Source organism: Leuciscus leuciscus (genome assembly GCF_965113295.1).
Source record: "Leuciscus leuciscus genome assembly, chromosome: 1".
Classification (NCBI taxonomy): Eukaryota; Metazoa; Chordata; class Actinopteri; order Cypriniformes; family Leuciscidae; genus Leuciscus; species Leuciscus leuciscus.
Window position 1 is genome coordinate 8442493 of NC_138725.1, and position 25990 is coordinate 8468482.

The window sequence follows — 25990 nt, forward strand, 5'->3', positions numbered from 1 at the left end:
CTGTAGACGGCGTTGGTAGGGCACTGCTTCCCTCTCCTGAGGCGTCGAACGGTTTGCCAGAATCTCTTTGAGGCCAGTCAGTAGCCTTTCTCCATGGCCTCACCGAACTCCTCCCAGGCCAGAGTTTTTGCCTCCACCACCACCCGGGCTGCAGTCCGCTTGGCCTGCCGGTACCTGTCAGCTGCCTCAGGAGTCCCACAAGCCAACCAGGCCCAATAGGACTCCTCCTTCAGCTTGACGGCATCCCTGGGAGACCCTACCAGGGGCATATAGCCCCGGACAACATAGCTCTTAGGGCAGGGGTGGGCAAACTTTTTGGCTCAAGGGCCACACTGGGTTTTAAAATTTGACAGAGGGCCGGCCCAGTAGCAGATTATGAAACACGATCTCATGAAAGTGCGTATCTATACCACAAATTTTATTTCTCGTGCCATTTATACACCAAAAATGTTTTTTTTGCGTGCATATGCTATGCACTGTAAACCATACTGTCTATGCTGTAAACCCCTTGGTTAGGATTAGGGATGCGGAGTGGGTGCCTATTATACGCCATAAAGTGCGTATCATATGCATGCGAAAACTGCGTATCGTAAGCACTACAAATAGAATTTGTGGTATTTGCACTTTCATGAGATCGGGCTGAGCAAACACATTTACGTTGTGGCAACGTCTGCGCGAAATTCAACAACTGAGAGACGACATTCTGACAATACATTTTGTATGCTAGATATCCCCCATTTAGCATGTTATGTTTTGAGGTTAATTTTTAATTAGTCAGATGTTAGATAAGTATAGCTTATACTTTTTAAATAATGTTTATCCTTATTATTATTTAATGGGCCTAACAGTAAATTAGAAACAAAACACCTGCAAGTGTACACTTAGAAGTGTAAAAATGACAGAAGGTTACATTAATTCAACTTTAAAACTGCATTATGACAATCAATTTGCACTTCCAAAAGTCATACATTTGTGGAAAAAACGAAAAAAATGAATACACAAATTTATTTTAAGTATAATAAAATAAAACATAAAAAGCAAAGGCAGATCAGAACATTTAATGAACAAAACCGGGTTCTGTACATGGCAGACAGGGGAGCGTAGTCGAAAGCCGGGCGATAAAGGTCGGTCAGTCAGGATACATCCACAAATCCAGAGGAGCAAAGAAACTAAATAGCAGACAAATCAAAGGAAAAACTAAACAGTTGTGCAAGCGGTTACCAAACATTTTTTTCTCTGAGTTTCCAAAAAAGGAAAAAACATTAACGTGCAACAAGTCTATGCGCTTAAAGGAGAACTCCGGTGAATTTTTAAGTTAATCTTGATCGTTTTACCTTTGTGAGTACTGTCTATAGAAAAAAAAACGAACCGGATCGGTGCTTGCAACGCGGAGCTGTTACAGTTAATGCCCAGAGCTCCCATTCAGCTAAAACGGCAGTTTTGGGGGCATCGACCTAAAGAGTGTCTTTGTGCCTCTTAACAGACACAAAATGCAATTAAAATGTCTGTCCAACATGAACAGGGCCCTTACATGACAACAAGATGCGTTTAGCAACTTAGCCATTGTTTAAACTCACCTAAATAGTGTTTTAGACGGCTAGCTGTAGTCTCGCGCTGAAGTCCCGTGGGAACTCAGTTGTAGCCGGAAAAAGTGCGCGTGATTTTTTTTTTCCCCAAACCACTTCAGCGGAAATCCCGCCCTGCAGCTGATTCTAAGGTTTTCATTGGTCATGTCAATCGTCACTGTAACCTAAACCAATTAAATCAGCTGCAGGGCGGGATTTCCGCTGAAGTGGTTTGGGGGGGGGGGGGGGGGGGGGGCACATAGTGCAGGTGGGAGGAGCGTCGTGTTCCGGCTACTACTGAGATCCCACGGGACTTCAGCGCGAGACTACAGCTAGCCGTCTAAAACACTATTTAGGTGAGTTTAAACAATGGCTAAGTTGCTAAACGCATCTTGTTGTCATGTAAGGGCCCTGTTCATGTTGGACAGACATTTTAATTGCATTTTGTGTCTGTTAAGAGGCACAAAGACACTCTTTAGGTCGATGCCCCCAAAACTGCCGTTTTAGCTGAATGGGAGCTCTGGGCATTAACTGTAACAGCTCCGTGTTGCAAGCACCGATCCGGTTCGTTTTTTTTTCTATAGACAGTACTCACAAAGGTAAAACGATCAAGATTAACTTGAAAATTCACCGGAGTTCTCCTTTAAGTCGCTGTCTGTCTGTTTGGTTTCCATGGTGACGCGTCATTTCTTGTTACGTGACACACCGCAGCCACAACAGCGCTGAATGAAGGATGATCTGCTTTTGTCATTTTTCCTTTTTTACATTTGTTAGCTATGGCATGAAATATCTGATATTCCGATTGTCAAATATATGCAACGCAATATACAGTGAGGAAAATAAGTATTTGAACACCCTGCTATTTTGCAAGTTCTCCCACTTAGAAATCATGGAGGGGTCTGAAATTGTCATCGTAGGTGCATGTCCACTGTGAGAGACCTAATCAAAAAAAAAAATATCCAGAAATCACAATGTATGATTTTTTAAAACTATTTATTTGTATGATACAGCTGCAAATAAGTATTTGAACACCTGAGAAAATCAATGTTAATATTTGGTACAGTAGCCTTTGTTTGCAATTACAGAGGTCAAACGTTTCCTGTAGTTTTTCACCAGGTTTGCACACACTGCAGGAGGGATTTTGGCCCACTCCTCCACACAGATCTTCTCTAGATCAGTCAGGTTTCTGGGCTGTCGCTGAGAAACACGGAGTTTGAGCTCCCTCCAAAGATTCTCTATTGGGTTTAGGTCTGGAGACTGGCTAGGCCACGCCAGAACCTTGATATGCTTCTTACAGAGCCACTCCTTGGTTATCCTGGCTGTGTGCTTCGGGTCATTGTCATGTTGGAAGACCCAGCCTCGACCCATCTTCAATGCTCTAACTGAGGGAAGGAGGTTGTTCCCCAAAATCTCGCAATACATGGCCCCGGTCATCCTCTCCTTAATACAGTGCAGTCGCCCTGTCCCATGTGCAGAAAAACACCCCCAAAGCATGATGCTACCACCCCCATGCTTCACAGTAGGGATGGTGTTCTTGGGATGGTACTCATCATTCTTCTTCCTCCAAACACGTTTAGTGGAATTATGACCAGAAAGTTCTATTTTGGTCTCATCTGACCACATGACTTTCTCCCATGACTCCTCTGGATCATCCAAATGGTCATTGGCAAACTTAAGACGGGCCTTGACATGTGCTGGTTTAAGCAGGGGAACCTCCCGTGCCATGCATGATTTCAAACCATGACGTCTTAGTGTATTACCAACAGTAACCTTGGAAACGTCATTGACCAGCTCCTCCCGTGTAGTTCTGGGCTGATTTCTCACCTTTCTTAGGATCATTGAGACCCCACGAGGTGAGATCTTGCATGGAGCCCCAGTCCGAGGGAGATTGACAGTCATGTTTAGCTTCTTCCATTTTCTAATGTTTGCTCCAACAGTGGACCTTTTTTCACCAAGCTGCTTGGCAATTTCCCCGTAGCCCTTTCCAGCCTTGTGGAGGTGTACAATTTTGTCTCTAGTGTCTTTGGACAGCTCTTTGGTCTTGGCCATGTTAGTAATTGGATTCTTACTGATTGTATGGGGTGGACAGGTGTCTTTATGCAGCTAACGACCTCAAACAGGTGCATCTAATTTAGGATAATAAATGGAGTGGAGGTGGACATTTTAAAGGCAGACTAACAGGTCTTTGAGGGTCAGAATTCTAGCTGATAGACAGGTGTTCAAATACTTATTTGCACCTGTATCATACAAACAAATAGTTAAAAAATCATATATTGTGATTTCTGGATTTTTTTTTTAGATTATGTCTCTCACAGTGGACATGCACCTACGATGACAATTTCAGACCCCTCCATGATTTCCAAGTGGGAGAACTTGCAAAATAGCAGGGTGTTCAAATACTTATTTTCCTCACTGTATATATATATATTAACGCAAAGTATTGCAAGAAAAAGGCAAAATGAATGCGATCTTAAGACAAATTTTTAAATACTCGACGGGCCGGATTATACAGCCTAACGTGCCGTATGTGGCCCGCAGGCCGTAGTTTGCCCACCCCTGTCTTAGGGTCATTCGGGTACTCAAACCCCTCCACCACGTTAAGGTGGCAGGTCAAGAAGGGGGAAAGTTCATATTCATATAGATTTTTTTAAACAGATTTTTTTTAAACAATGTTAAAGTTAAAATTTTTGTCTTCTGTCTTCGTTCTTCTGTCAATTTTTATCAATTTAATGTTTCCTTGCTGAATGAAAGTATTAATTTGATTTGAAAAACTACTGATCCCAAACTATTGAATGGAAGTTTGTTTCGTTATTACATTTAGGCTACACTACATTTATTAATTTAGCATACACTTTATTGACTTAGAAATTAAGAAAATGGTGCAATTTATGTTATACGATTTTTGATCCTCCATAGGGAGAGACTAGTTGGCCCTTCAGCACTGCGTTGACATCGGGTCCTATCAAAACCGTTCAAATTGCTCAGAAAAAAGACAACATGTGCTTTTCGGCAATATACGGCTTTATTGCGGTTATTGTCATGCTTTCCGTCAGTAAATGACAGCTGCTTTCTGGCAGAGCGGGAAGGAAGGATTTGCACAGAGAGGTACAAAGCACGGCCGGTTAGTGTTTCTGATTGCATAAAATAATAAAAGAAACAAACAAGTTCATGGCGATTTGAAGTGGTAATGAATGAAATTAAATTTAATATTTTTTTCTTTCATGTCAGACCCGATAAAAGAGAGTGAGAAGAGTGAAGAACTGAATGAAGTGAAGGTGGAGAGTGAAGAACTGAGTGAAGTGAAGGAGGATAGTGAAGAACTGAGTGAAGTGAAGGAGGAGAGTGAAGAACTGAGTGAAGTGGAGGAGGAGAAAGAAGAACTGAGTGAAGTGAAGGAGGAGAGTGAAGAACTGAGTGAAGTGAAGGAGGAGAGTGAAGAACTCAGTAAAGTGAAGGAGGAGAGTGAAGAACTGAGTGAAGTGGAGGAGGAACATCATGTCAAACCTGGAGATAAACCTTTGAGTCTCTCAAAGACTAAAAAGACATTTTTAAAGAAAAGAAGAGCCAAGAAATCTTTCACCTGCACTCAGTGTGGAAAGAGTATCACAACCAAACAAAGTCTTGCACATCACATGAGGATCCACACCGGAGAGAAGCCGTTCACATGTGATCAGTGTGGCAAAACATTTCTTAGGTCATCAGACCTGAAGAGACACCTGAGAGTTCACACTGGAGAGAAGCCGTTCTCATGTGATCAATGCGGGAAGAGATTCAGTCAATCTTCAATCCTTAAAGAACACATGAAAATCCACACAGGAGAAAAGCCGTTCACATGTGATCAATGCGGAACAAGTTTCCCACAAAAACATACTCTTAATGTTCACATGAGGATCCACACCGGAGAGAAGCCGTTCTCATGTGATCAATGTGGCAAAACATTTCTTAGGTCATCAGACCTGAAGAAACACCTGACAGTTCATATGAAGGAGAAGCCGCATTCATGTTCTGTGTGTGGAAAGAGTTTTTCACTGCTGCAATCTTTACATACACATGAGAAAACTCACACTGGTGTGAGAGAGTACATGTGCTTTGAGTGTGAGAAGACTTTCACTACAGCAAAATGTTTAAAACGGCACCAGAGAATTCACACTGGAGAAAAACCTTACAAGTGTTCACACTGTGACAAGAGATTCAGTCAGTCAGCAAATCTGAAAACACATGAGATGATCCACACTGGAGAAAAACCTTACAAGTGTTCACACTGTGACAAGAGATTCAGTCAGTCAGCAAATCTGAAAACACATGAGATGATCCACACTGGAGAAAAACCTTACAAGTGTTCACACTGTGACAAGAGATTCAGTCACTCATCATCTCTGAAAACACATGAGAGGACCCACAGCAGAGAGAAGCCGCACACGTGTGATCAGTGTGGGAAGAGTTTCTCTTTTAAAAGTGACCTGAAGCTACACCTGAAGATCCATGCAGAGGAGAAACCACATCACCACAGTCTGAGATCACAGTAGCTCATCTTTATGTGCTGAGAAACATGTTTTTTAGTTTCCCTACAGCCACGATTACCGACAGGACATTTTCACATTAAGGCGAGACACGGCAGGCAAAAACATTGGGGTTTTTTTTACTGGTCAATTTTGTGCTTTTGGGATATTTGTTTTCAATAACATGTCTTCTTTCAGACTGTGGTGAAAAAAAGTCCAAAATACATATTTAGGTCTTTATTTTACTACACTTTGTCTGTTTGCGTCTGTAGATTTCGCGTAAATTCAACAAAAGTTGTCGTTGTAAATCATCCCGCCGATCCGCGATCTCTGTCTGCTCTCTGTCATCACAGGCACCGCTGGAAAGCTCTCTCTTCACTGTACAATGCTGTCGGATCCAAATATGGTAATTTCCTTTTGATCAGCAACCAATCGCGAAAGTAAAAGGGCTGAATGCACCATCTCATTGGCTGATGATAAATCTTTAAAGCCCTTTTTCTCAAAATGACCTTTCTCTCATACTCCAAGTCCGAAATCTCCACTTCAGTAGCACCTATATACACCAAACTTTCCAGTCTAGTACCTAGTTATATTATGAAGACATTTTCAGGGGGATTTGTAAATATATTATTCCTAGCATGATTTATATAACATTTTATTCCAAAAAGCATGCCGAAAATAAATAAAAGGCTATTGACAGTATATTCTGATTTACAGGATAACAAAAGTAGATATCCATAAATCCCTCTGTAATTTTTTCCCCATCTAATATGTGAACACAACGAAAAAATAATTTTTAATCTGGCTTTATCCAATACTTAGATTTTGTTTTTTAAAATATATACAAATTAGCGCATATTTAATTAGATATTGCCTAATTTGCATATTTAAACATTAAATTACAGAAAACTTGTAATACATTTTTTTTTCTCATCTTAATGTAGGTAATCAACTGGGAAAGTTTCGTGGTGATATCTGCTAGTTAAAAATTTTACCCTATTCACCTGTAGTGTCTCGCCTTAACACGAATGTTCGGCACCAAATTCACATGAGATTTGTCTGTTCAGTCCAATGCAAAAAAAAAAAGTCAGTAAATGCAGTGTCAATCTCTGACAGTAGGTGGCGCTCATGGAAAAACAGAAAAACAACAGCACTGCGCAACTTTCTGGCCGTTTCTCAATATGCATTCTTGTCTGTACTTGTCTGTCGCTGCCCAAGTACTGTCCCAATACACAAGTTTGCATTTTGGCAAGAATGGTTAAAAATCCCGGAAGTGTTCTTGACACGCCCATTTTACCGAGGATGCATCGGTTGGTAACTTGTGTGAACTTGACGGCAGAAATATCCCAGCATTCATTTCGGCATTCGAGGAAAGAGAGGCAGGTTAAAACAGCAAGTCGTTTTTCATCACTAAATTCACTTCTGAGAACATTTGATGCGAGAAATCACCTGTGTAGATTTCAAATATTGGCATTTTTACGAAAATTTATGGCAAATCGAAAATGTGCTCAAACGTTTTCGGAAGTGAGAATCTCCATAAGCGTTGCTTTATTGTTATGAATATACATTACATTGTAGTGTACAGTAGAGTAATCCCTTGAGCTGAGGGTAGGCATGGGCGATAAAGCCTGGCTATTAGCGTCAATAATTCTCGTTATGTTTGAGTACTGCAGACGGCGTCTGTGCGGGGGTATTATTGCGCAATACCAGCAAGAACACATCGTCTCAAACTGTCAGCAGCGTTCTGTGTGCTCGTCACCTTGTGAGTTCATTCTTCCAAGAACAACTAGCAAGAGCGTTCTCCCCAAGAACACAAGTCCGTTCTTTGCATTCTTGGTTTTGAGAAACAAGGTCTGTTTCTGACTCCCGCTTGGCATACTAGCTACACACTGCAATTTTTGCCATTTCTATAAGATTATAAATCACACTGTACGATATGTATCTAAAAAACTTGGTATGACATTTTGGACGTAATGTAATATGGACATGGATGTAATGACATAATGGACATAAATGTAGACTGTACAGTGATTACTGTACTGTCCAAAATCCTACAATGTGCACCGGGCAAGCAAGAACATCTAACAGTATTTTCATGTCTTCAAACAGCCATTTGTATTGTTGTATTTGTTATGGGGCAGGACACTCATGTGCGTTGAATTTCTTTTTTTGCAGTACCCACGACCTTAGCGTTGCAAGCGCCAACACACTACTGTTTGAGCTACAGGAGAAGATAACTGACTAGAAGATAACTACACATAAGCCACCAAAATTCATCAACTAACCATTTAGAAATGTCCTGTTGCATTCTACATGTGGTCACTTCTTGAGTCTATCCATCATTGTCTGACTCTGGTTTGAAAAGGCTAAAAGTTTTTGAAATGTTTAGTGTGTCTGTGTGAGGTAATGAAGAAAGCTGCGCCCCCTGTGCCTGAGTAGGGCTGTCGCGATAACCGCGATATTGTAGTACAGCACTACTGACAAGCCAACCGCAGAGGAATGCAAGTAACCGCGATATTTGCGTGTTTTCTTTTTTTATAAGGCAATACCCTTCTTGTTTTGAACTTCGTGTAAATATTAAAGTGACTGAGCAAAAAAGAGGTTACAAGTTAAATTAAAGAATTCATAAACAACAAATGGCAAGAAGTATGGAACAGTGATAACAAGTAGGAAATGGAAGAAGCGTTTTTAGGAATAGAAAAGAAGATACAATTATTTCTCGCATTCGAATAGGGCACACTAGACTAAATCATTTGTTGTTCAAAATAGGAAAACATAAAACGGGTAAATGTAATTATTGTGATCAGGCAGAAACATTTGAACATGTTTTAATAAAATGTATAAAATATGTAAAAGAAAGGTTAGAACTTATGAAGGAAGTAAGAAAATTGGGTGTTGTATTAATATGGAGAGTCTATTGAAAATGCATGCAGAACAAGATCAAATATATAGTAGTTTAAAATAATATAATATTTAAAAATATATATCATTTTTTCTTCACTCTATTGTTTATTTAAGTTGTTAATTTCTAAACGCTTATTAGTGCTTCACACTCCAGTCTAGTTGGTGGCGGTAATGCACCGAAAGTTGGTTTGCCATCCGCCATAAAAACTCCACTAGAAGAAGAAGAAGAATGCGTTCGCTACTTTCCCATTGGAAATAGTTGGCAACACTGTTTCCCTCATTGAGAGTTTCAGCGACGAGTCTTCTGAGGTGAGGAGAGCAGTTCACGGTATTTCTCATATTTACACAACCATCACACACACTTTATACAGTTTGACTAAGCGACAAGCTCATTTCTGTATTGTTTTCATCGATCACAGCGATACTTGTGCGTCTTTTCTGGCGTCTTCCTTCTGAAATAAACATTTAGTGCAGCAGCAGCGAGCATGAGGAGAATATGTTGAGTTCATTCAGACCTGAGCGATGTTGTGTTCGTTTGTGTGATTGTCTCGATGTTTGGAGTGAGAACTGTTACTGAATGTCAAGAGTTAAGGTTTGTGAGGGGAATTGATGGGAATCGATCTCAAGTGTTACTGATAAGTTTAAGTTGAGCCTATAATGAGCAACGTCAGACATTTAAATAAACTCTTAAATGTTAATATTATAAATGAATAGCGTTTTACTCTTGGAACAATATTGCTTTGTGATGCTCTTTATTTTTAAACGTTTTATCATCATTGTCAGTTTCAGCGCACATAAATGTAATATTTTAATGATTTAAGTACTTCGTGATTGTCATAAAATCTAACTATATTTAGATGTACATATTATGCTTCTGTAATTATGTTTCTGTAGAGCAGTTTTACAGGCTTTTATCATGTATCCTGAATCAAATAATGTGTTTCTAACGGCAAACACTCAGAATAAAGTGAGATGATCTGCTGATGATCCTGAATGGCTTGTTGAATGAGTGTTGATAGTCTGAGGCTCATCAATATTAACAGATCTGCTGAAAACACTCTTTATTTCATGACAATAGTTCCTGTTTTCACCTCATTTATTAGATCTCCTGAAATTCATCATCAGTGAAGCTCCTCCCACTGCAATTCTCCAATAAATGCTGGAAAACAAGTGAAGACGAGCATCAGAGCATCAGGAAGAGCTGAAATCTGCAAAGACTGAGTTTATTAAAGAGGACAGAGAGAACATGAGTGATCCAGAACCCTGCAGAATGAAACACACTGAAGATCCTGAAGAACAAAGAGGTTGGTGTTTATTCTTCATTCATTCATGATGCTGAAGAACATTCATGTTAGAAACATTCAAGCACTTCATCACATTTAGATAAACAGTTCAACTATGAAACGGTACAGAAAGTTCTGGATTTTTCTTCAACAAATGGTCAGTAAAGGGAGGTTTGAGACATTTTTATATTGATTGTAAACATCAGATCAAGCTAAATACAATTTTAACTGTTTTATTTTACTTTTATTTTATATCTGGGTCCCAATTTGCAACAAGGTTACCAGAATTTTAGTCATTTTCAATATAGGTTACTAAATTATTTTTTTTTAGGAATAATCAGTAAACACTAAGTTACTGGTGAAGTTGTATTTGTCAAATATCATACAAGTTATTCATAATTATAGATATTCTTCTTATAATAACCTTGGTAACAGGGTGGATGAATGTGATCAACGTAGCGGTGTGCGATATTGACAAAAAAATGTTATCTCAATATTTTGGGGGATTTTGCTGATAAAGATGATCAGATTTGTAAAATATTGCACTCAGGAAAAAACTATGTATGTAAACTAGGGCTGCATCTAACGATTATTTTTGTTGTCGATTAATCTATTGATTATTTCTTCGATTAGTCGACTAATCTAACGATTATTTTTCCGATTAATCTAATGATTATTTTTTGGATTAGCTGATTTATCCATTGGCAAACTTTCCAATAAATAATAAGTACAACAATATATCAGCTGTATTTTGAAGAGGGTAGTGCATCTGTATATTATTTTAACATTTTATGAAATAGTACCATTAGTTAAAAATTCCCGTTCGCATATTTCATAATAAAATGACAAATACCCTTTCTGAAATACATTTTTGTTGTCATCATTCATAGATTTCATGTAAGATACAGACACATTCCTAAAAGCTGACATCTCAGTTCATCGCGATCTCACAAATCTGTTATTAACAATGAAACTGGCTGCACAATGAATCTTTCATAATATCTACACTGTGTTTGCTATAATCAGATGATTTGCCAGTATGCAGAATTCAGCACTGAACAAAAGTCCTATCTGAGGGTTGCCCCCCCCCCCTAAAATATCATTAAAATGTGTATTGAAAATAATTTAATGATTTATACTTAAAATAGTTGTGTAAAAAGTAAAACAATACAAATGCAAACGGAGCAACAACAAAAAACGTTTTAAACATTTTGATTCCCCCCTCCCTTAATCTAATATATCACATGAAGATTTTCTTCATTTCTCATTTCTTAATTTTTCTTTGTTTTTCTTTCTTCAGTGCAGTTTTTCTCCAGATATTAGCATGATAACAAATGTGATTCTGATTTTATAAAAGTTTAATAAACAAGAAGTTGATGTACATTAAGTGTTGTATATTTTACAGAACGTTTTGCCAGTTTTTAGCTCTATTTCACCAACGAATATAGTTGAAAATTGTAAAAGCATCTAAATGCCACTTCAAATGCAGCTTCTGTGTTTCCTTTCCATTGCAAATATTTTGTTGATACAGTCCTTTTGTGTCTTATTATAATTTAATTTGATTACATTTATGAAATTTACACAAAAGATGATGCATGCATAATTAGGTTTAAAAATAAATGTATTAAAGGTAAAAGGTCTGTCCCAGATGAAACCTAAAATACTATGTTAAGGACGCAAGATAATTTAATAATTATTATAAACCTGATGCGGCTTTCATTAGTACAGGCTTTAGAAATTGGAAAAAAGCCATTGAAAAATGTACAGCACACCAGACCTCCCAAGCCCACCGACATTATGTGACTGTGAGTAGGGCTGGGTAAAATAAAATAAAATGGGTATCGAAAAAAAGTATCGTTCAGGAACCGGTATCGAAATCAAGGTATCGGTATTGGTATCGAAATTTTTGGAACGATACCCAGCCCTAACTGTGAGTGCACATCAGTCAAACCCAATCAGTGCCCAGTTATCCAGTGCATGAGGTAAACAGCAGGAGGTGGTAAGACATTGCTTGAAGAGAATTGTTAACTCTGTACGGCATGTGGCAAGGCAGGGACAATCTTTAAGAGGCCATACTGATGAAAGTGGGAATCTGTATCAGCTCCTGAAACTTAGGACAGAAGAGGATGATCCCATTTTATTGAAATGGTTAACAGATCGCACCATTGCACACACAAGCCCTAAATCACAGAATGAAATCCTGAAAATTATGGCCAATACAATAATCCGAGGCATTGCAAGTGAGATTAGGTCTCCAGCCCTTGTTCAGTTTTCTGTAGTAGTTGATGGTACCCAGGATATTTCTGGTGTTGAGCAGGAAAGTGTCTGTCTGCGCTATGTGGACCATGACCTTGTTCTACATGAGGAATTTATTGGATTATACAGTTTGTCAGAGACAACAGGCCAGGGCATTGCCAAGATGGTAACTGATGTGCTGTTGAGGCTCAATCTGCCCGTGTCTGCTTTACGTGGGCAGAGTTACGATGGCGCCTCAAACATGGCAGGAAAGTACAGCGATGCACAGGCAATAGTGAGGGAACAGAAGCCATTAGCCCTCTACAGTGAGGAAAATAAGTATTTGAACACCCTGCTATTTTGCAAGTTCTCCCACTTAGAAATCATGGAGGGGTCTGAAATTGTCATCGTAGGTGTAAAATCCAGAAATCACAATGTATGATTTTTTAACTATTTATTTGTATGATACAGCTGCAAATAAGTATTTGAACACGTAAGAAAATCAATGTTAATATTTGGTACAGTAGCCTTTGTTTGCAATTACAGAGGTCAAAAGTTTCCTGTAGTTTTTCACCAGGTTTGCAAACACTGCAGGAGGGATTTTGGCCCACTCCTCCACATAGATCTTCTCTAGATCAGTCAGGTTTCTGGGCTGTCGCTGAGAAACACAGAGTTTGAGCTCCCTCCAAAGATTCTCTATTGGGTTTAGGTCTGGAGACTGGCTAGGCCACGCCAGAACCTTGATATGCTTCTTACAGAGCCACTCCTTGGTTATCCTGGCTGTGTGCTTCGGGTCATTGTCATGTTGGAAGACCCAGCCTCGACCCATCTTCAATGCTCTAACTGAGAGAAGGAGGTTGTTCCCCCAAAATCTCGCAATACATGGCCCTGGTCATCCTCTCCTTAATACAGTGCAGTCGCCCTGTCCCATGGGCAGAAAAAACACCCCCAAAGCATGATGCTACCACCCCCATGCTTCACAGTAGGGATGGTGTTCTTGGGATGGTACTCATTATTATTATTATTCTTCTTCCTCCAAACACGTTTAGTGGAATTATGACCAAAAAGTTATATTTTGGTCTCTTCTGACCACATGACTTTCTCCCATGACTCCTCTGGATCATCCAAATGGTCATTGGTAAACTTAAGACAGGCCTTGACATGTGCTGGTTTAAGCAGGGGAACCTTCCGTGCCATGCATGATTTCAAACCATGACGTTTAGTGTATTACCAACAGTAACCTTGGAAACAGTGGTCCCAGCTCTTTTCAGGTCATTGACCAGCTCCTCCCGTGTAGTTCTGGGCTGATTTCTCACCTTTCTTAGGATCATTGAGACCCCACGAGGTGAGATCTTGCATGGATCCCCAGTAAGAGGGAGATTGACAGTCATGTTTAGCTTCTTCCATTTTCTAATGATTGCTCCAACAGTGGACCTTTTTTCACCAAGCTGCTTGGCAATTTCCCCGTAGCCCTTTCCAGCCTTGTGGAGGTGTACAATTTTGTCTCTAGTGTCTTTGGACAGCTCTTTGGTCTTGGCCATGTTAGTAGTTGGATTCTTACTGATTGTATGGGGTGGACAGGTGTCTTTATGCAGCTAACGACCTCAAACAGGTGCATCTAATTTAGGATAATAAATGGAGTGGAGGTGGACATTTTAAAGGCAGACTAACAGGTCTTTGAGGGTCAGAATTCTAGCTGATAGACAGGTGTTCAAATACTTATTTGCAGCTGTATCATACAAATAAATACTTAAAAAATCATATTTTGAGATTATGTCTCTCACAGTGGACATGCACCTACGATGACAATTTCAGACCCCTCTATGATTTCCAAGTGGGAGAACTTGCAAAATAGCAGGGTGTTCAAATACTTATTTTCCTCACTGTATGTGCATTGTGGTGCACAATGTGTCAATCTAATCACACAGGCTGGCTGCTCCGCCTCGCCAATGATCCGGGACTGCCTTTCTTGGGTCCACCAGTTAGGCATCCTTTTTAGCCAGTCAGGAAAATTTAAGAGAATGTTTAAGAACATAGTTACCTCTGAAAATGTACCCATCACCACACTGAAACCCCTTTGCCCAACCAGGTGGACTGTGCGCAATTCTGCTTTAATAGCTGTGCTAGGGCAGTATGAGCGGGTACTTGGCAGCCTAGAGGAGATGGCAAAAAGTACATCTAGGACAGCTTCAACTGCCAGTGGCTTATTTGAGCACTTCAGCAAAGGTAAGACTGTGTTGGGCCTCACACTTACTTCTGCTGTTGTTGGAGAGCTTGAGTGCCTAAACATTTCACTGCAGAAGAAGACCCAGACTGTCTCTGGTATGCAGGCTGCAGTAGATTGTGTCCGATCCTCTCTTCAGGGAAAGAGAAATGACAAGAGCTATCTTGAACTGTATGAGAAAGCTACAGCATTGGTTAACTCCACTGAATCAGTTGACTCTATTGAGACAGCAAATTCAAGGAGCTTTGCTGGCAAAGCAGTGGATCATTACAGGGCAGAGTTCTTTAAAGTATTGGATTGTGTGGAGGTTCAGTTTGGTGACCGTTTCAATCAAGACAGTCTAAAGAAAAACTTTGAGAGTGTCCTTTTGACCGGGGTGTTAACTGATTCAATAGTGGAGTACCCTGAGTTGCATAGAGGTTCTCTCTCAGTACAGTTGCCCCTCTTTCGCCAGAAATACTCCTGTAGCAGCAGTGGAGAGGCAGCAGAGGTCCTAAGGAGAATGCCAGTGGAGGTTCGGGGGTTGTTTGACCAAGTTGAGGTCCTGGTCAGAATTTTGTTGGTGGTGCCAGTGTCCTCATCTGAAGCTGAGAGGAGCGTCAGTGCATTGTGGAGACTGAAGACTTGGCTAAGGGCTACAATGGGCCAAGACAGACTCAACAGTCTTTTAGTCTGCAATGTGCACAAAGACAGGCTGGACAGCCTTAACATAAACAAGATATGTCAAGAGTTTGTGGGGCCCAGTGATACCAGGAAAAATACATTTGGTACTTTTTGTTTAGTGCCTGTCCTGTCATGCAAGTTGGATTTAAATTACAGCTATGTTTTATTACTACATACTCTGGAATAGTCTTCCTGATAGTGTTCGTTGCTCAGACTCGCTCTCCCAGTTTAAAACTAGATTAAAGTCGCATCTCTTCAGCCAGGCATTCATATAATATTTTTAATCTTACAGTTCAAATTACAATCCGGCCTCTAGTTAAAAAACGCCAGAGGAGAACTGGCCCCCGACTGAGCCTGGGTTCTCCCAAGGTTTTTTTTTCTCCATTGGGTCACCTGATGGAGTTTTAGGACACCATTAGGTCACTTGATGGAGTTTTTCGGTTCCTTGCCACTGTTGCCTTTGGCTTGCTCAGTTGGGGATATTCTGGGGATATCTAATTTGATTTTATCAATAAATTCCACTAGAAACAAACCTTGTTGTATTATTTTAATTTAATACTGTGAAGCTGCTTTGATACAATCTGTATTGTGAAAAGCGCTATACAAATATACTTGACTTGACTTGACTTGACTTGACAGCGGGGGATATAAGTATTGAACACGTCGTCATTTTTCTCAGTAAATATATTTCCAAAGGTGCTATTGACATGAAATTTTCACCAGATGTTGGTAACAACCCAAGTAAGCCATACATACAAAGAAACAAACAAAAATAAGTTCAGAAATTAAGTTGTGTAATAATGTGAAATGACACAGGGAAAAAGTATTGAGCACATGAAGAAAGGGAGGCGCAAAAAGGCAAGTAAAGCCAAGACAACTGCTGAAAACTTACAGTAATTAAAAAGCAATCCAGCCCCCTGTCAGTGGAAATTAATAACAGCTGGTTCAGTCCCAAATGATGGCCTACAAAAAGGTCTCATTGCCAAGGTGTCACACAAGACACATCTCATGATGGGTAAAAGCAAAGAGCTGTCTCAAGACCTTCGCAACCTAATTGTTCCAACACATAATGATGACATTGGTTATAGGCGCCATTCTAAGCTTCTGAATGGTCCAGTGAGCGCTGTTGGGGCCATAATACGGAAGTGGAAAGACAATAATTCCACCATAAATTTGCCTCAACCAGTGCTCCTCGCAAGATTTCTGACAGAGGAGTGAAAAGAATAATCAGAAGAGTTGTCCAAGAGCCAACACCAAGTTGTATGGTGTTTTTAGGGTAATGTGCACTGCCATTTCTCCTCCAAATATGGTGTGTATTATGGCATCCAAGCAGTTCAATTTTGCTCTCATGTGACCACACTATATTCTCCCAGTATTTCACTGGCTTTTCCAAATGTTGTGCAGCAAACTTTAAATGAGCTTCAACATGCTTTTTTTCAGTAATGGAGTCTTGCGTGGTGAGCGTGCATACAGGCCATGGTGGTGGAGTGCATTACTTACTGTTTTCTTTGAGAACACAGTACCTGCTATCTGCAGGTCTTTTTGAAGCTCTCCACAAGTGATCCTTGGCTCTTGGACAACTCTTCTGATTATTCTTTTCACTCCTGATTATTCTTTTCACTCCTCTATCACTAAAGTTAAGTAGCCTATACACTGTGACAAGAGCCAAAAATAAATAAATTATAATAATAATAATGATGATGATGACGCATGCAAAACAGAGAGAAAAGACTACCATAATATAATAATTATTCATGGTTTGCTACAATTACATGATTTCTGGTGTGATAGCCTATATTGGTTGCCTGGCTAACGTTAGATGGTCTGGGAACCACATGTTCATTTTCTCGTATTTGAGGCGTGGTTTACGAATGCCCAGAGCCGTTTATTGGGAGCTACGAATGTCTATCAAATGCGCCTGTACGTAGCTCATAGCCAATCGTTTCAATTATACCAGATAATGTATGTAGAGCGACAGAAATTCGATGAGGAAGAAGACGTTGGGTCAGAGATTTATGTGTACATGATGGCGTTCAGCTATCACTATCTAAGGCTGCATTGAAAGGTAACTTATGTTGGATCCATAGATATAAACAAACTGCTTCAGTGTGTCGCATAGACGTAGTCATCGTCTTGCTGCTCCCTGTTCTGTGATTGGTTCCCATTGTTGAGGGGAAAATCTGGTGTCAGCAAGGCAGCATGGGGACACCCAGACTACTATATTGGGGATTTTGACCGTGATCCCATGCAATTAGCACAATATTAGGTCAATCACAATCCCTCACGGAATGTCCCCACCTCTAGTGACCCGCAGCGATCTGATATCTCATTGTTTGGGGTTACCATGGTGTCTCAGAACGTTGGAGTATCAGCGAGCCTATCAGGGATGAATTCCCTAATGAATATTCATGAGTCTTTCCCTATCACCCTGCAAAAAAAAAAAATAGCCATCAGATCTATGTTTCCGCGCCGCACTCTGTTGCGTTGGGTCCCACGGGAGTGCAGGTCTCTAGTCTACATGTGCATACACAACTTTATTGTTGTTATAAATGAAAGTAAATAACTTTGTAAATAACTTTACAAGTTATAAATTAAAGTCCATTTTATTGTCACCGAATGGGGCATAGTTTGCATAGTAAACAAAGCACCTTTCTGTTCGGCCATAGTTTAAAGTATTCCCATACTTTGGATGATCGTGGTCTGTCATTTTCACCATGAGAGGGAGCAGAAGCTGCCATTACTCGATATTTAAATGTAAATAATGAATGACGCGTCGGCGCATTTCATGTGTGTTGACGTATTTTCATAGTCGACGTAATCGGTTGCGGCCCTAATGTAAACAAATGATTCTATTGTAAACGAAGTCTACGATTCAAAGACTAAAAGGTAAAATAGCCTTTATAATATAAAAGTCACTAGAACAGAGGAAACAGGCTTTCAGCAGCTTGAACATTTTTTTTGCCGGTTTGAGGGTTTCTGATTGCATAAAATAATAAAAGAAACGAACAAGTTCATGGCGAATGAAGGGGTAATGAATGAAATGAAATTTAATATTTTTTTCTTTCATGTCAGACCCGATGGAAGAGAGCGAGGAGAGGGAAGAACTGAGTGAAGTGGAGGAGGAACATCATGTCCAACCTGGAGGAAAACCTTTGAGTCGCTCAAAGACTAAAAAGACATTTTTAAAGAAAAGAAGAGCCAAGAAATCTTTCACCTGCACTCAGTGTGGGAAGAGTATCACAACCAAATGTAGTCTTGAGCGTCACATGAGGATCCACACTGGAGAGAAGCCGTTCACATGTGATCAATGTGGAAAGAGATTCTTATGCAAAGATAATCTTAAGAGTCACATGATGATCCACACCAGAGAGAAGCCGTTCTCATGTGATCAATGTGGCAAAACATTTTTTAGGTCATCAGCCCTGAAGTCACACCTGGCAGTTCATACGAAGGAGAAGCCACATTCATGTTCTGTATGTGGAAAGAGTTTTTCACAGCGGCAATCTTTACGTACACATGAGAAAATTCACACTGGTGTGAGAGAGTACATGTGCTTTGAGTGTGAGAAGACTTTTATTACAGCGGCCGGTTTAAAACTGCACCAGAGAATTCACACTGGAGAAAAACCTTACAAGTGTTCACACTGTGACAAGAGATTCAGACAGCCAGGACATCTGAAAACACATGAGAGGATCCACACTGGAGATAAGCCACATGTATGCCATCAATGTGGAAACAATTTCACATTCAAACATACTCTTGATGTTCACATGATGATCCACACTGGAGAGAAGCCGTTCTCATGTGATCAATGTGGCAAAACATTTCTTAGGTCATCAGAGCTGAAGACACACCTTAGAGTTCATACTGGAGAGAAGCCGTTCTCATGTGATCAATGTGGAAAGAGTTTCAGTCAATCATCACACCTTAATGTTCACATGAAAATCCACACCAGAGTGAAGCCGTTCTCATGTGATCAATGCGGCAATACATTTCTTAGGTCATCAGAGCTGAAGACACACCTGACAGTTCACACTGGAGAGAAGCCGTTCTCATGTGATCAGTGTGGAAAGAGATTCTTATGCAAACGATATCTTAAGAGTCACATGATGATCCACACTGGAGAGAAGCCGTTCTCATGTGATCAGTGTGGCAAAACATTTCTTAGTGCATCAGCCCTGAAGACACACCTGACAGTTCATACGAAGCCGCATTCATGTTCTGTGTGTGGAAAGAGTTTTTCACTGCTGCTGTCTTTACATACACATGAGAAAACTCACACTGGTGTGAGAGAGTACATGTGCTTTGAGTGTGAGAAGACTTTCACTACAGCGTACTGTTTAAAACTGCACCAGAGAATTCACACTGGAGAAAAACCTTACAAGTGTTCACACTGTGACAAGAGATTCAATCAGTCAGCAAATCTGAGATCACATGAGAGGATCCACACTGGAGAGAAACCTTACAAGTGTTCACACTGTGACAAGAGATTCAATCAGTCAGCACATCTGAAAACACATGAGAGGATCCACAGCAGAGAGAAGCCGCACACGTGTGATCAGTGTGGGAAGAGTTTCTCTTTTAAAAGTGACCTGAAGCGACACATGAAGATCCATGCAGTGGAGAAACCACATCACCACAGTCTGAGATCACAGTAGCTCATCTTTATGTGCTGAGAAACATGTTTTTTCTAAGTTTGTTTCCCAACAGTCACGATGAGCGACAAGACATTTTCACATTAACAAGAATGTTCGGCACCAAATTCACATGAGATTTGTCTGTTCAGACCAATGCAAAAAAATTTCAGTAAATGCAGTGTCAATCTCTGACAGTAGGTGGCGCTCATGGAAAAACTGCGCATCTTTCTGGCCGTTTCTCAATATGCGTTCTTGTCTGTACTTGTGTTCTTGTGGACTTGTGAAACGTCATCAGTCGCTGCCCAAGTACTGTCCCAATACACAAGTTTGCATTTTGGCAAGAACGGTTAAAAGTCCCGGAAGTGTTCTTGACACGCCCATTTTACCGAGGATGCATCGGTTGGTAACTTGTGTGAACTTGACGGCAGAAATATCCCAGCATTCATTTCAGCATTCGAGGAAAGAGAGGCAGGTTAATCCAGCAAGTCGTTTTTCATCACTAAATTCACTTCTGAGAACATTTGATGCGAGAAATCAACTGTGTAGATTTCAAATATTGGCATTTTCACGAAATTTATGGCGAATCGAAAATGTGCTCAAACGTTTTCGGAAGTGAGAATCTCCATAAGCGTTGCTTTATTGTTATGAATATACATTACATTGTAGTGTACAGTTGTAGAGTAATCCCTTGAGCTGAGGGTAGGCTTGGGCGATAAAGCCTGGCTGTTAGCGTCAATAATTCTCGTTATGTTTGAGTACTGCAGACGGCGTCTGTGCGGGGGTATTATTGCGCAATACCAGCAAGAACACATCGTCTCAAACTGTCAGCAGCGTTCTGTGTGCTCGTCACCTTGTGAGTTCATTCTTCCAAGAACAACTAGCAAGAGCGTTCTCCCCAAGAACACAAGTCCGTTCTTTGCATTCTTGGTTTTGAGAAACAAGGTCTGTTTCTGACTCCCGCTTGGCATACTAGCTACACACTGCAATTTTTGGCATTTCTATAAGATTATAAATCACACTGTACGATATGTATCTAACAAACTTGGTATGACATTTTGGACATAAAATGGACGTAATGACATAATGGACATAAATGTAGACTGTACAGTGATTACTGTACTGTCCAAAATCCTACAATGTGCACCGGGCAAGCAAGAACATCTAACAGTATTTTCATGTCTTCAAACAGCCATTTGTATTGTTGTATTTGTTATGGGGCAGGACACTCATGCGCGTTGAATTTCTTTTTTTGCAGTACCCACGACCTTAGCGTTGCAAGCGCCAACACACTACTGTTTGAGCTACAGGAGAAGATAACTGACTAGAAGATAACTACACATAAGCCACCAAAATTCATCAACTAACCATTTAGAAATGTCCTGTTGCATTCTACATGTGGTCACTTCTTGAGTCTATCCATCATTGTCTGACTCTGGTTTGAAAAGGCTAAAAGTTTTTGAAATGTTTAGTGTGTCTGTGTGAGGTAATGAAGAAAGCTGCGCCCCCTGTGCCTGAGTAGGGCTGTCGCGATAACCGCGATATTGTAGTACAGCACTACTGACAAGCCAACCGCAGAGGAATGCAAGTAACCGCGATATTTGCGTGTTTTCTTTTTTTATAAGGCAATACCCTTCTTGTTTTGAACTTCGTGTAAATATTAAAGTGACTGAGCAAAAAAGAGGTTACAAGTTAAATTAAAGAATTCATAAACAACAAATGGCAAGAAGTATGGAACAGTGATAACAAGAAGTAGGAAATGGAAGAAGCGTTTTTAGGAATAGAAAAGAAGATACAATTATTTCTCGCATTCGAATAGGGCACACTAGACTAAATCATTTGTTGTTCAAAATAGGAAAACATAAAACGGGTAAATGTAATTATTGTGATCAGGCAGAAACATTTGAACATATGTTTTAATAAAATGTATAAAATATGTAAAAGAAAGGTTAGAACTTATGAAGGAAGTAAGAAAATTGGGTGTTGTATTAATATGGAGAGTCTATTGAAAATGCATGCAGAACAAGATAAAATATATAGTAGTTTAAAATAATATAATATTTAAAAATATATATCATTTTTTCTTCACTCTATTGTTTATTTAAGTTGTTAATTTCTAAACGCTTATTAGTGCTTCACACTCCAGTCTAGTTGGTGGCGGTAATGCACCGAGAGTTGGTTTGCCATCCGCCATAAAAACTCCACTAGAAGAAGAAGAAGAATGCGTTCGCTACTTTCCCATTGGAAATAGTTGGCAACACTGTTTCCCTCATTGAGAGTTTCAGCGACGAGTCTTCTGAGGTGAGGAGAGCAGTTCACGGTATTTCTCATATTTACACAACCATCACACACACTTTATACAGTTTGACAAGCTCATTTCTGTATTGTTTTCATCGATCACAGCGATACTTGTGCGTCTTTTCTGGCGTCTTCCTTCTGAAATAAACATTTAGTGCAGCAGCAGCGAGCATGAGGAGAATATATTGAGTTCATTCAGACCTGAGTGATGTTGTGTTCGTTTGTGTGATTGTCTCGATGTTTGGAGTGAGAACTGTTACTGAATGTCAAGAGTTAAGGTTTGTGAGGGGAATTGATGGGAATCGATCTCAAGTGTTATACTGATAAGTTTAAGTTGAGCCTATAATGAGCAACGTCAGACATTTAAATAAACTCTTAAATGTTAATATTATAAATGAATAGCGTTTTACTCTTGGAACAATATTGCTTTGTGATGCTCTTTATTTTTAAACGTTTTATCATCATTGTCAGTTTCAGCGCACATAAATGTAATATTTTAATGATTTAAGTACTTCGTGATTGTCATAAAATCTAACTATATTTAGATGTACATATTATGCTTCTGTAATTATGTTTCTGTAGAGCAGTTTTACAGGCTTTTATCATGTATCCTGAATCAAATAATGTGTTTCTAACGGCAAACACTCAGAATAAAGTGAGATGATCTGCTGATGATCCTGAATGGCTTGTTGAATGAGTGTTGATAGTCTGAGGCTCATCAATATTAACAGATCTGCTGAAAACACTCTTTATTTCATGACAATAGTTCCTGTTTTCACCTCATTTATTAGATCTCCTGAAACTCGTCATCAGTGAAGCTCCTCCCACTGCAATTCTCCAATAAATGCTGGAAAACAAGTGAAGACAAGCATCAGAGCATCAGGAAGAGCTGAAATCTGCAAAGACTGAGTTTATTAAAGAGGACAGAGAGAACATGAGTGATCCAGAACCCTGCAGAATGAAACACACTGAAGATCCTGAAGAACAAAGAGGTTGGTGTTTATTCTTCATTCATTCATGATGCTGAAGAACATTCATGTTAGAAACATTCAAGCACTTCATCACATTTAGATAAACAGTTCAACTATGAAACGGTACAGAAAGTTCTGGATTTTTCTTCAACAAATGGTCAGTAAAGGGAGGTTTGAGACATTTGTATATTGATTGTAAACATCAGATCAAGCTAAATACAATTTTAACTGTTTTATTTTACTTTTATTTTATATCTGGGTCCCAATTTGCAACAAGGTTACCAGAATTTTAGTCATTTTCAATATAGGTTACTAAATTATTTTTTTTTAGGAATAATCAGTAAACACTAAGTTACTGGTGAAGTTGTATTTGTCAAATATCATACAAGTTATTCATAATTATAGATATTCTTCTTATAATAACCTTGGTAACAGGGTGGATGAATGTGATCAACGTAGCGGTGTGCGATATTGACAAAAAAATGTTATCTCAATATTTTGGGGGATTTTGCTGATAAAGATGATCAGATTTGTAAAATATTGCACTCAGGAAAAAACTATGTATGTAAACTAGGGCTGCATCTAACGATTATTTTTGTTGTCGATTAATCTATTGATTATTTCTTCGATTAGTCGACTAATCTAACGATTATTTTTCCGATTAATCTAATGATTATTTTTTGGATTAGCTGATTTATCCATTGGCAAACTTTCCAATAAATAATAAGTACAACAATATATCAGCTGTATTTTGAAGAGGGTAGTGCATCTGTATATTATTTTAACATTTTATGAAATAGTACCATTAGTTAAAAATTCCCGTTCGCATATTTCATAATAAAATGACAAATACCCTTTCTGAAATACATTTTTGTTGTCATCATTCATAGATTTCATGTAAGTAGGGGTGCACCGATCCGACTTTTTCAGTCCCGATACCGATACCGATGCCTGGGCTTTGTGTATCTGTCGATACCCGATACCGATCCGATACTATTGTTGAATTAATAATAAACTGTATACCTTCCACCTTATACCTTCCTTGAAGAGACTAAAGGCACCAGACTTTACTAACTAAACATAACTAAGACAAAATAACAGATGTATGTAATGTGTTGAATTCTTATTTATTTAAAAAAACAATTGTGCATTCAAATCTAAAATATAATGTAATCAAACTCTTAAATTAAAATAAATAAAATGTAGCCACAAGAAACAAAACAGTGCATTGGTTGAACATACAATAGTAATCAAACAGTAACCAAACATTGTAAACATGTAAAAAATATAAAGTGCAAAATGCTGAAAACAGGAATTTAAAATGCAACATAGCAGCTGAACCTGAGAATAAACAAATAAAAAGTTGGTCGAACAACAACTTGATCACACATACAAATAATAACCAAACATTGTAAACATGTAGTGCAGTGTCACACCACCATCACAAACATGACCTGTGAATGCTCACTTAATCTGCAATGGCCAATTTAAATGTCAGTTTTAATGATCAATATGTTTCATATTTTAAAAAATGAAAACAAAAAGAAGCAGGGTTGTGTTTTATATTTCGTGTTGTTATAAATATATGCAGTAAAGAACAATTTGCCTCAAGGAGGACAATAAAAGTAATTTGAATTGAAGATGATCAATGTACGCGTTTGCCTGAACCACATTTATGTGGCCATTAATATGTTTAAGATTTTTTTTTTAATGAAAAGAGGCAGAGTGGTGTTTTATAACATATTTCGTTTTATTGTTGGCTAAAACATACATAAAGAGATGACCGGAGTAGCCAGAGCGAGCTGAGTGACGCGATCAAGAACGCTGCTGTTCCATTTGCAGAATAACCGGACTTGCCGCCTCTCGTCCTCGGGAGTTCGTTCTCCTGAGTCAAACTTGGCAAGTCCGAACTACCAAGGACGCAAGTCCGAAGTTTGCGTACTTGGTATTGAGAAACGGCCTCTGGCTCGCTCCATGTTGCTTCTAGCATGCGACACACACGTGAAGCTGACGAATGACGTAGGTTCTGCTGCGACGACAAAAAAAAAAAAAAACCTGGATCGGCCCGTGGATCTGTTATTTTTTCCGATCCCCGATCCAGCTATTTTGTCAGTATCGCGGCCGATATCCGATCCTAATATCGGATCGGTGCACCCCTACATGTAAGATACAGACACATTCCTAAAAGCTGACATCTCAGTTCATCGCGATCTCACAAATCTGTTATTAACAATGAAACTGGCTGCACAATGAATCTTTCATAATATCTACACTGTGTTTGCTATAATCAGATGATTTGCCAGTATGCAGAATTCAGCACTGAACAAAAGTCCTATCTGAGGGTTGCCCCCCCCCCCTAAAATATCATTAAAATGTGTATTGAAAATAATTTAATGATTTATACTTAAAATAGTTGTGTAAAAAGTAAAACAATACAAATGCAAACGGAGCAACAACAAAAAACGTTTTAAACATTTTGATTCCCCCCTCCCTTAATCTAATATATCACATGAAGATTTTCTTCATTTCTCATTTCTTAATTTTTCTTCGTTTTTCTTTCTTCAGTGCAGTTTTTCTCCAGATATTAGCATGATAACAAATGTGATTCTGATTTTATAAAAGTTTAATAAACAAGAAGTTGATGTACATTAAGTGTTGTATATTTTACAGAACGTTTTGCCAGTTTTTAGCTCTATTTCACCAACGAATATAGT

General features: G+C 39.2%; 3 protein-coding genes across 6 annotated transcripts in view; all 3 read left to right on the forward strand.

Moving 5' to 3' along the window:
• Positions 1-25990, forward strand: part of LOC309492137 (uncharacterized protein) — a 210600-nt gene that overhangs the window by 138977 nt on the left and 45633 nt on the right. The gene's annotated exons all lie outside the window — the stretch shown is intronic.
• The window catches only part of LOC309492216 (uncharacterized protein), a 44572-nt gene that overhangs the window by 3626 nt on the left and 14956 nt on the right, over positions 1-25990 (forward strand). Inside the window, exons 1-3 of one of the 3 annotated variants that reach the window (XM_082161076.1) lie at positions 3329-4670; positions 4794-10272; positions 21266-22984. In XM_082161076.1, the coding sequence (XP_082017202.1) occupies positions 4622-4670; positions 4794-6091 (1347 nt within the window). In that variant the 5' untranslated portion in view covers positions 3329-4621 and the 3' untranslated portion in view covers positions 6092-10272; positions 21266-22984. Of the gene's footprint in view, positions 1-3328; positions 4671-4793; positions 10273-21265; positions 22985-23096; positions 23298-25990 lie in introns of those variants that run through there. The other 2 variants (XM_082161074.1, XM_082161075.1) reach the window with 2 other exon arrangements.
• LOC309490970 (uncharacterized protein) lies at positions 18303-21923 on the forward strand. Its single transcript, XM_082160317.1, has one exon. It carries the CDS (start codon positions 18439-18441, stop codon positions 20029-20031), a length of 1593 nt encoding a protein of 530 aa, XP_082016443.1. The 5' UTR covers positions 18303-18438; the 3' UTR covers positions 20032-21923.

Coding starts and splice junctions, on each gene's coding strand:
- LOC309490970 (XM_082160317.1), top strand. CDS start 18,439: ATGTCAGACCCGATGGAAGAGAGCGAGGAGAGGGAAGAACTGAGTGAA.